Source organism: Lucilia cuprina, chromosome 6 (genome assembly GCF_022045245.1).
Source record: "Lucilia cuprina isolate Lc7/37 chromosome 6, ASM2204524v1, whole genome shotgun sequence".
Lineage (NCBI taxonomy): Eukaryota > Metazoa > Arthropoda > Insecta > Diptera > Calliphoridae > Lucilia > Lucilia cuprina.
Genome location: NC_060954.1, coordinates 4,082,877 through 4,094,420, shown reverse-complemented (window position 1 = coordinate 4,094,420; position 11,544 = coordinate 4,082,877). Strand labels below are relative to the sequence as shown.

Below are 11,544 nucleotides of genomic sequence, written 5' to 3'. Positions count from 1 at the left end.
ACTATAGACTAGACTATAGACTAGACTATAGACTAGACTATAGACTAGACTATAGACTAGACTATAGACTAGACTATATACTAGACTATAGACTAGACTATAGACAAGGCCAGAAAATAGATTATGGACTTATTTTTTAGCCCATTTATATATCAGTTGACGATATGATTATTTAAAAATCGCTTGAATAACAACACACATTATTTAATAAACATATATATTTTAGTGTTTTAGTTTATCAGCTACACCTCACTGCTCTAATAAATGTCTATGTCACTCTTAAAACTAAAATCTTATGACAAGCTTGGTTAATTATGTGCATTAAATGAAAAATTTATAGAAATACTAAATAAGATTTTGCAAAAAGAAATTCTGTCACTTTTGTACCAAAAGTAAGAGAAAACAGTTGTGTTTTGAAATAAAAGAATAATGTCGTTTGGTAGCTTGTATTACCCAGCTTATACTACAGGTCTTGGTTCGAAGCCTAGATTTCAAAATACTCACCCCTTTCGTAATCTAGTTGCTGCTGGCTCAAATATGAATAATCAATGGTCTGGGGCAAGTGGTCAATCGGGTTATGGGTAAGTAGGAAATTTTTGTAAAGGAATTGCTCTACAAATATTGTGTTTGTATATAGCTTGGATCCACCCGACTATGATTATCATTCGGGTCCTCCCGCACATGTGCCCAGTGGTGGTAGTTATTCTTATCAAGCTGCCTCCGGTACAGGTTATGGGCCCCCAGCAGCACCTGCTGGTCATCCACCGGCAAAACCTTCACTAGGTGTTAGTGGTGTTGCTGGCAAAAAGGGCGGCGGTGGTAAAAAGGGTTCTTCGGCTATGTCGGCGTTGACTTTGTTGTCTTTTTTATTTTTCATTAATGTTTTACAAGGTTGCATTAAAGATCATATGGATGCTATGAATCCCACCGTTATGGTTATGACTACTAATGTTATACGTAAAAGTTTTAATAAAATGGGTGACATGAATTCCAGAGAACAAAGTTCTGGTTATAACCCCAATTCAGCCAATATCGTAATGCAACCGGCAGATCTAGTAGCAGCAGCTGCTGCGCAAGCTCCTTCAAAGGTGCAATCTACAGGACCATCAGTAAATTTGCAATCTCCTTATAGTAATAATCCAGGATCAAATAACAAACCTGTAGAGCAGGCTTTACCTGCTGTATCATATCCAACACAACAACAGCCGTCTCCACAATACAACTACAATACCCCAGAACCTGAGGTACCCATCAGTTATTCTAAACCACATAACCATGATACTCATAAACCGGATCATTTTGAGCATATGCCCTATTATCCACCACAGCAACAAACTCACTCTTATAACAATCAGACTTTAGTAGCACAACACAATCCTCCTTACAAACAACCAGCACTCGAGCAACAATACAATTATCATCATACCGAATATAATGCCCAACCAGCACCCCAACCATCCATAATTATACCACAATATAGTAATTCTCAAAATCCCTTCTATGAACATCAAAATCCGGACTTTTCTACACCTTATAAGGGAGATTTAAAGCCTCAGTATGGCAACATGCAAAATGACTACAATTATCGTAAAAAATATGAGGTGTCTCCACAATCGAATACACAAACCTCTCCACCTTGGTCATCAAATATACATTCGTCGTCATCATCATCATCGGTACTATCCGGACCTTTTCGCCGAGCTTCAGTTATTGCTGTATCGCCTAAAACAAAATGGATTACGGTACCAGCTAAAATAACAGATCGTACAAACTTCGATACAATTGGGGAGGATTTGGAAGAGGTACTTGAACATCATGATGATCGAAATGCATTTCGCAGGCGATATAATTAAGACTATAAACAAAAAATAGAGTAAAACTGTTACCTGAACTATATTCAGTATATAAACTGTAATACAGGCCGTCTATAGTCTGGACTATAATCAGACCATAGTCTGAATTATAGTCAATCTATAGTCAGTCTATAGTCTGGACTATAGTCAGCCTATAGTCTGAACTATAGTCAGTATATAGTCTGGACTATAGTCAGTCTATAGTCTGGACTATATATAGTCTGGACTGTAGTCAGTCTATAGTCTGGATTATAGTCAGTCTATAGTCTGGACTATAGTCAGTCTATAGTCTGGACTATAGTCAGTCTACAGTCTGGACTATAGTCAGTCTATAGTCTGGACTATAGTCAGTCTATAGTCTGGACTGTAGTCAGTCTATAGTCTGGACTTTAGTCACTCCATAGTTTGGACTATAGTCATTCTATAGTCTGGACTATAGTCACTTTATAGTCTGGACTTTAGTCACTCCATAGTTTGGACTATAGTCATTCTATAGTCTGGACTATAGTCACTTTATAGTCTGCACTGTAATCAGTCTACAGTCTGGACTATAGTCTATAGTCGGTCTATAGTCTGGAATACAGTCGGTCTATAGTCTGAGTTTTAGTCGGTCTATAGTCTAGACTATAGGCGGTCTATATTATGAACTATAGATTAGTCTATATCTAAAATTTTATTGAAAGATCTATTTAATCCTTTTGAAATTGAAAAATGAATAAAGGGGCATTTTTGTTGTATTTATTTCTATTCATTATTGTTGTTGTTTCTTTGTATAATTTTTTTTCCAAATAATTAATAATAAATTGTTTAGTTTTTCCAAATGAATTCATTTAGCAATAATAAATTGTTAACTCATCAGCCAAAAATATGTAAAAAATTACACAAATTACTTACATACCCACTACTATGAGGGAATTCATTCATAACTGTAAAAAAATATTAATTTTCTAAATATTTTATTATTAAGAAGTTGTTGCAATGTTTGAGAAAAAAAAAACTACAAATCATGTTGATGTCACGCATGAGAAAGTCAAGATATTTACGCAAATTTTCTTTTGTTATTGGTGGTTATTTAGGGGGTTCAAACTATTACTAGTACAGCCCTCTTTTAATACCTAAGAAAATTGTGTACCTTAATTTTCTTCAGTGGGGAGGAGAGATTTATTGACAAATTTGCTGAATGGTTGGCAGTAATATAAGAAAGAGTATGTGTGTGTGTTTTTTTTTTACTCATTATATCCTTGACCTATTTTTGATTAAAATTACTACTTTGTAACAGCTTTATATACATTTTTGCTACTGTTGGTGGTGTTCTTGTTATTATTTTGGAGTTTCTCTTTTTTGTGTTTTTTTTTTTTTGTTCACCACGTGAGAGTATTGTTATTTTTGGAACTATTTTTAAGAGTACGGTTTTAAGAAGATTTCATTCGGTTTGTGCTAGTTATTTAGCAATTAAAGAAAGAAATATTATGATTCAGTTTGTAAGTATGTTAAACTCTTTAATAGAGTAAAAAAATCAAATGTTTTTCAAAATATCACATTCATCATTATATAGAAAACGATAAAGAAAATACTTTACTTTTTTTAATAAATTTATAAAACTCCTCTATGTTAATTTACTAAGATTATCAGTAAATTTTATCAAAATTTTAACTCTTATCTAAATAGCAAAATTATTCATGTTATAAACTAATTTTAATTTCAGTAACATGATTTTACAATCAACAGTCAATCATATTTTGTTACAAACAAAAAAATCCATAGAAGAAGATTATTATATTTTGTTGTAACAAAAAAAATATATATGTATATAGAAAAACCAAACTCTCTAAAACCATTAAAAACAATTCAAAATATTTTATACAAATATTGAACGGGTAAGTATTATAAACTTACATACACAAACATTTATAAACAATAACAATAAAACTTTACACACATACAAACATTAAAATAAGAAAACAGTCCAAAGTTTTCATGTCCAAGGAGAATTTATGTCAACCGGAAGTAGGTTTACTGACCCACGTTTTTCGTATAATACTACTTACAACTACTACTACTAATTCTAATGTACTAATACTAAAACAGTTGAAAGTCAGCAAGAGTGTTCTATATAGAACGAAAGGAATTCATAAAGCTTTAAGCGTTAACCGTGCAAGGAATTTAACGGAGGCACTAATAATAAATATATAAATACACTCACATATTTATAAACATATACATATGTATGTTTAGTTGTACATAAAGGTTCTCTAGCTAGTATGAATTGATGAATGTGTGCAAAAACAACAAACAACTAAAGTCCTTTATATGGGACTAGTACGAAAACAATCTTAAAAAGTTTTTGAGAACTGTAGTCTATAGTCTAGTCTATAGTCTAGTCTATAGTCTAATCTATAGTCTAGTCTATAGTCTAATCTATAGTCTAGTCTATAGTCTAATCTATAGTCTAGTCTATAGTCTAGTCTATAGTCTAGTCTATAGTCTAGTCTATAGTCTAGTCTATAGTCTAGTCTATAGTCTAGTCTATAGTCTAGTCTATAGTCTAGTCTATAGTCTAGTCTATAGTCTAGTCTATAGTCTAGTCTATAGTCTAGTCTATAGTCTAGTCTATAGTCTAGTCTATAGTCTAGTCTATAGTCTAGTCTATAGTCTAGTCTATAGTCTAGTCTATAGTCTAGTCTATAGTCTAGTCTATAGTCTAGTCTATAGTCTAGTCTATAGTCTAGTCTATAGTCTAGTCTATAGTCTAGTCTATAGCCTAGTCTATAGTCTAGTCTATAGTCTAGTCTATAGTCTAGTCTATGGTCTAGTCTATGGACTAGTCTATAGTCTAGTCTATAGTCTAGTCTATAGTCTAGTCTATAGTCTAGTCTATAGTCTAGTCTATAGTCTAGTCTATAGTCTAGTCTATAGTCTAGTCTATAGTCTAGTCTATGGTCTAGTCTATGGACTAGTCTATAGTCTAGTCTATAGTCTAGTCTATAGTCTAGTCTATAGTCTAGTCTATAGTCTAGTCTATAGTCTAATCTATAGTCTAGTCTATAGTCTAATCTATAGTCTAGTCTATAGTCTAGTCTATAGTCTAGTCTATAGTCTAGTCTATAGTCTAGTCTATAGTCTAGTCTATAGTCTAGTCTATAGTCTAGTCTATAGTCTAGTCTATAGTCTAGTCTATAGTCTAGTCTATAGTCTAGTCTATAGTCTAGTCTATAGTCTAGTCTATAGTCTAGTCTATAGTCTAGTCTATAGTCTAGTCTATAGTCTAGTCTATAGTCTAGTCTATAGTCTAGTCTATAGTCTAGTCTATAGTCTAGTCTATAGTCTAGTCTATAGTCTAGTCTATAGTCTAGTCTATAGTCTAGTCTATAGTCTAGTCTATAGTCTAGTCTATGGTCTAGTCTATGGACTAGTCTATAGTCTAGTCTATAGTCTAGTCTATAGTCTAGTCTATAGTCTAGTCTATAGTCTAGTCTATAGTCTAGTCTATAGTCTAGTCTATAGTCTAGTCTATAGTCTAGTGTATTGTCTAGTCTATAGTCTAGTCTATAGTCTAGTCTATAGTCTAGTCTATAGTCTAGTCTATAGTCTAGTCTATAGTCTAGTCTATAGTCTAGTCTATAGTCTAGTCTATAGTCTAGTCTATAGTCTAGACTATAGTCTAGTCTATAGTCTAGTCTATAGTCTAGTCTATAGACTAGTCTATAGTCTAGTCTATAGTCTAGTGTATTGTCTAGTCTATAGTCTAGTCTATATTCTAGTCTATAGTCTAGTCTATAGTCTAGTCTATAGTCTAGTCTATAGTCTAGTCAATAGTCTAGTCAATAGTCTAGTCTATAGTCTAGTCTATAGTCTAGTCTATTATCTAGTCTATTGTCTAGTCTATTGTCTAGTCTATAGTCAAGTATATAGCCTAATCTATAGTCTAGTCTATATTCTGGTCTATAGTCTGTTCTATAATCAGGGTTATAGTTTTGTCTATAGTCTAGTCTATAGGTTGCCCTTAAATTTTATTGGTTAGGGACAAGTCTTTAGACAATTTTTGCCTATAGTCTTGTTGAAACTCTTTCCATCCTGCCTTCGCATTTATTAGCCTTTGTTTCTTATACATATATTGAAAAATACGTGTGTGTGTGTAGTTTTGTATATAGGAAAATCCACAAAAATTGTGTTAGCAATGTATTAAAGTCCCTGTTTTTTGTTTTTGACCATAATTGTTTTTAGCTTGAAAATCAGCTTTAGTTTCTTAGTAGACGGCAAATGCAACGGATCGATTTTGGCAAATAATTAAATACGGTTGAAAACGGTTACAAGAATAAAAAATTAAAAGCTATAAAAAAATAAAATTATACTAGAAATTGAGCTGTAAAATTTAAAAATAAAAAAAAATATAATTTTGTGAGCAAAAAAAAAACCAAATAAAGTTTTAAGAGGAATTTAAGAAGATATAAAAATGTTGTAAAATAAAAGTTTTAAAATAATAAATGAAGAAAACGTCTTTAAACATGGAAAATGTGGAAATATGAAAAACAACAAATTTTAAACACTTCTTCAATAAAAATATGTATGTGAAAATAAAATTTTGTAATCCAATCTTTAGTACATATTTAATTTATGTATATATTTAATCGGTCAATCGAGTATACACTCAAAAATAAAAAGCTGAAAAGTTTTGTTGGTTTAAATATGTAGAAAATTGTAATATTAAAGAACTTTCGAAAAGGTATTTTTTTGTTGAGATCGATATATTTTGTGATCACTTACGTGATGAGATCATAATCGCGCTTTGCATAATTTTGGAGATTGTATGGAATTTTTAAAACGGATTACTAAGAAGGGTCTCCTAAAAATCTAATTACTAAAAAACCTAATACTAATTAAACAACATATACATATATGTATCTATGTTCATAAGGGGGTTTTTATTAATTTTATTTTTCGAGTGTACTCATGTCACATCTTTAAATGCTATAAATTACAAAATATTTTGAGAACTATAAGAAAAAACTTTTTCAACTTTACATTTCTACTGCATGTGGTAAATTTTTATCACACTCCATAATTTTTCTTTAAGGAAAATCATTAATTATTTCTCTCAGCACAACTTTGGCCCCACAACACAACACTTTCCATGTGTCTTCAATTTTAACGTAACTTTATAAAATCAGCAGTGACATAGGTCGCAAATTTTTAGTTAAATATACTCTTCATTGCTTTCATTTTATTATTATTTGTTTTTAGTTTTAGGAAAATTTATTTCCAACAACGAATGAAAATTTTCAAAATGTACGTACATTTTTTTGCTTCAAAATAGAATGACACGAACATACAAACTTACTCACTAAAATTCATTCTTACACTCACGTGTGTTAAATTGCTTTAAGTGATGAATTACGTAGACGCGACATTAGCCAAGGATTTTGCAATATACACTTACAATATTTGCCTACAAGAAGGTGAACGAAAAAAGTTTACTAACAAGTGGGTAAACGTTTATTAATAACGCGATTTGACCAGTTGGACAAAAAACGTCTGAAGTGTATTAAAAGACATTAAGTAGGCTAAGTTGATAGGGTTCTGTGTAAACAGTAGAGGGCCAAATGGTAGCAGTGATGTAGGAACTGAACTAGAACTAGAACTGAACTAGAACTGAACTAGAACTAAACTAGAACTGAACTAGAAGTGAACTAGAACTGAACTAGAACTGAACTAGAACTGAACTAGAACTGAACTAGAACTGAACTAGAACTGAACTAGAACTGAACTAGAACTGAACTAGAACTGAACTAGAACTGAACTAGAACTGAACTAGAACTGAACTAGAACTGAACTAGAACTGAACTAGAACTGAACTAGAACTGAACTGAACTAGAACTAGTTTAAATTTGTGATTCCTGCTATTATTCCTCTCTCCACATTTATTTTTTAAGGATTTGTTAGGTTTAGGTAAATGTGTTTGTATTAGTTCGTTGTTTAAATTTATGGCCATTGTTTCTTTAATATATTTTTTGTTGTTTCGTTAACATTCTCTATAGTTTTATTGACCCTTTTTCCTTGTTGCTGTTCCTTCAAACAAAGCCAAGGAAATACACTCAACTTTGGGTATTAGAAGTGAAGTTGCTGTTGCTGTTTTTTGCTTTAAATTTTATGCAAACATTTATGCATAATAATTTTTGTCTGGAAAGTAATTTCTATCCTTAAAGATAGTGACTTGAATATAAAAGGACAGTTTGTAAAGAACATATTTATGATATTACTATATATATATTACTGGCAACCATTTGTACAGCTATTAATGAAGAGGTCAAATATCGTTATAGAGTTAATAACAATTATACGTCTGGTGGACAAAATTTGTATGTTCGAAGGGGGAAAAGTGGTAAAATATGTATGTATGTTATGTTTTTAATTCTCTACGTTGTTTAATAGATTGATTTTTTTGTAAAATGTTTAAAAAATTGCTTATAATTTAATAAACGTTACTAATAAAGTTAGTAATCTATCAATTCTTTATTTATATCAATTGATTTTATCGTCAGTCATACATGCTTTAATATCACTTTTATTTAATTTCGTGTTTAAAACTATGCTACATTGTTGTTCCTTTTTGGCACCTTAGTATGCTTTACAAAACAAACTTCACTCATTTTAGCTGATTATATGCCAATTCATAGTTAATTTTCCTTGAAGACAAAACAAAAAAACAAAAAAAAAAAAAACACGACAACAACAATACAAAAGTGTTACAAAGAAAATCGCGTGTCAAAATAAAATAACAACAGGTTGCTTAAAGCGAAAAAAGAAAACAAAAACAACTGTTTTATTTAAAGGCGAATTTACTAATATTCGCCCTACTAATTTCAAATCTGCATTAGTAGTTGTGCTAAGTATTTTAACACTCTTTCAACTTTTGTATTACTCTCTTTTTTCTATTTTGCTCTCATTATAACACTTCAAAAATTACCTTAACTTTCTTCAAACAAATTTTCTTAAAAAGAAAACTTTTCTTTTAAATAACAAACACTTTAGTTTTGTTTTCTTATTCAAACTCAGCGAATAGTGTTGAATGTAAAAAGCATTTTAAAGATTATTAAGAAAAAAAACAATGCAATAAAAACTGATTTAGTACGTTTGCATGCTCTGTGTTGTAGTTTTTTTTTATTTCAATTTTATTTTTATAACTTTAATGCAATTTCAAGTGTTACAATCTAAACTTTTTTAATTTCTAAAAAATAATAAAAAAAATGTGTATAGTTAAATGAAAAATAACAAGAAAAAAACTGAATATGAATATTTAAAACGTTTAGATATATTAAATCAAGTAAATTTTAGAATGATTTATAGTTTTTCGATTAGATGTTGAGATTTACGTGTGTGCGTGTGTGTTAAACAACTACAACATTAGAAAAAAGCTATAAATTACATTTGAATTTGAGATCTTAATCAAATGTGAGAAAAATTAAAAGAAATGATGATTTTGAAATTTAAAAAGTGAATAATATGATTTAAATGGTTTGAACGGTTGAAAGTGTTGAACTTATGTTTAAAGTCGGAACCCAGAGACCACGCCATACTTTTCTAAATTGAGCTGTACTGAATCAGATTTATTAAATGAGGTAAAACCTATTTTCATGTTCAGATTAAAACTTCAGATTACATAAGAATCTGATGCTTTTTCGTTGTAAGTAAACTCAAGAATTAGAGAGCATTCATTAGGGATAAAGGAATAGGTTGGATAACTAACTAACTTACATATTTACTTACTAACTACCTAACTAGCTAGCTAACTAGCTATCTAATTAACTATCTAACTAGCTAGCTAACTAAATAACTAAATAACTAAATAACTAAATAACTAAATAACTGAATAACTAAATAACTAAATAACTAAATAACTAAATAACTAAATAACTAAATAACTAAATAACTAAATAACTAAATAACTAATAACTAAATAACTAAATAACTAAATAACTAAATAACTAAATTACTAAATAACTAAATAACTAAATAACTAAATAACTAAATAACTAAATAACTAAATAACTAAATAACTAAATAACTAAATATCTAAATAACTAAATAACTAAATACCTAAATAACTAAATAACTAAATAACTAGATAACTAACTAACTAAATGACTGACTTATTCTTAGTAGATAAATCAGTTTTTATCAGACTTTTAGTAGAAATTGTGATTTATGGTGAAAAAGATGAAGTTTTCCTCCACCGCAGATGTGCATCACTTTCAATGTTAATTTCGTCCGTGTGTCAGTTTGTCTGTCAGTTTGTCTGTCTGTCTGTCTATCTGTCTATCTGTCTGTCTATCTGTCTATCTGTCTATCTATCTGTCTGTCTGTCTATCTGTCTGTCTATCTGTCTGTCTATCTGTCTTTATGTCTGTCTGTTCTTCTTTCCGTCTATGTGTCTATTTTAACCTTGTGCGTATGCTATAAGTCCTGTTGAATTTGAAGGCAACTTAATTTGATGATTCGTAATGATCGGACCTCATATGATCTAAGCCTGTAACGTGTGCACAAGCTTTACATGAGCACATACAGACAGACGCACGGACGGACGGACAGACAGACGGACATAGCTAAATCGACTCAGAAAGTGCTTCTGTGCCGATTGGGGATGACATTTTCTATAAATATTCATAACATAACAGTGATAAAGTAATTCACTTTTCTAAAAGAAAGCCTTTTTAAGGGATTAAAATCAATCCAAGAATATATATATCTCAGCTTAAAAGTGAAAGTGATTTTTTTATGAATCATATAAATCTGTAATCAAATTGTATTTAATTTTTGCACCTCATACACATGTATACATACATATGTATGTAGAATATTAAAATTACAATTGTTAAAAGTTGTATAAAAATAATTACATACTACAAATTTTCAATTGCTTCGAGGCCATTTGTAATTAATTTAACAGCTTTCTAACGCCTAAACTCTACCAGTTGCATGAACAAAACGATGGTAATAAAAATTGAAAACTATAAATCATATTTTGTACTAGAAGCAGTATTTGGAAACTTCAAATTATTCACAAAAAACAAATCGGCATACAATTGTTAAAAGTAATTAAAGGAAAAAAAAAAAAACATGTCTGGTGGTATAAAGTTTTGGCAGGTGGAAAATTTACTTTTTATTTAAAATACTTTGTTGAAGAAAAACAAGTGTAAAATTTTTGGTAATTTGTTTTATAATGCATTAAATTTGTAACAGGCTTAAAAACCACCAGCAAATAACTAGCCATTACAAATAAAAATTTTCAAACATACAAAAAAAAAAATCATTGCAAATAATTGTAATTTTTAAGAGTTAACAATAAAATGGTAATTTCACAGAACATGACATGCAAAGCAAATCATTTTTCAATTATACTTTAGGCCAAAGAAATAATTGTTTAAATAATTGCAATTGAAAGATGCAACATGTTGCTTACTCTCAATATGTTTTAAACTATAACCTTCAAATGTGTTTAGCAATGCAATAAATTTTTTTTGTTAGATTTTAACTTTGATTTATATCAAAAGCAATTAATTTTTGGTAATTTATGTTGTCACTGTTTTTTGATTAAAGATTTACTATAAATTGTTATTACTTAATTATTCATAAAAGCCTCCACAAAAAACTATTTAACCCAAATTGTATATCTGATCTTGAACGAGGTCAGTAG

The 11,544-nt window shown here is 29.9% G+C and overlaps 1 protein-coding gene across 1 annotated transcript; it reads left to right on the top strand.

Annotated features, from left to right (window-relative positions):
• Nucleotides 1–403: 403 nt before the first annotated feature.
• LOC111683874 (serine/threonine-protein kinase CLA4) lies at nt 404–2,007 on the top strand. The gene is made up of 2 exons (XM_023445997.2): nt 404–581; nt 638–2,007. Exons 1-2 carry the CDS (start codon nt 430–432, stop codon nt 1,851–1,853), a joined length of 1,368 nt encoding a protein of 455 aa, XP_023301765.2. The 5' UTR covers nt 404–429; the 3' UTR covers nt 1,854–2,007.
• Nucleotides 2,008–11,544: the final 9,537 nt, after the last annotated feature.

Excerpts from the sequence above, each read along its gene's own strand:
- LOC111683874 (XM_023445997.2), top strand. The coding sequence starts at position 430 with ATGTCGTTTGGTAGCTTGTATTACCCAGCTTATACTACAGGTCTTGGT. Across the intron at positions 582-637 it reads AGTGGTCAATCGGGTTATGG|CTTGGATCCACCCGACTATG; the intron begins GTAAGTAGGAAA and ends GTTTGTATATAG.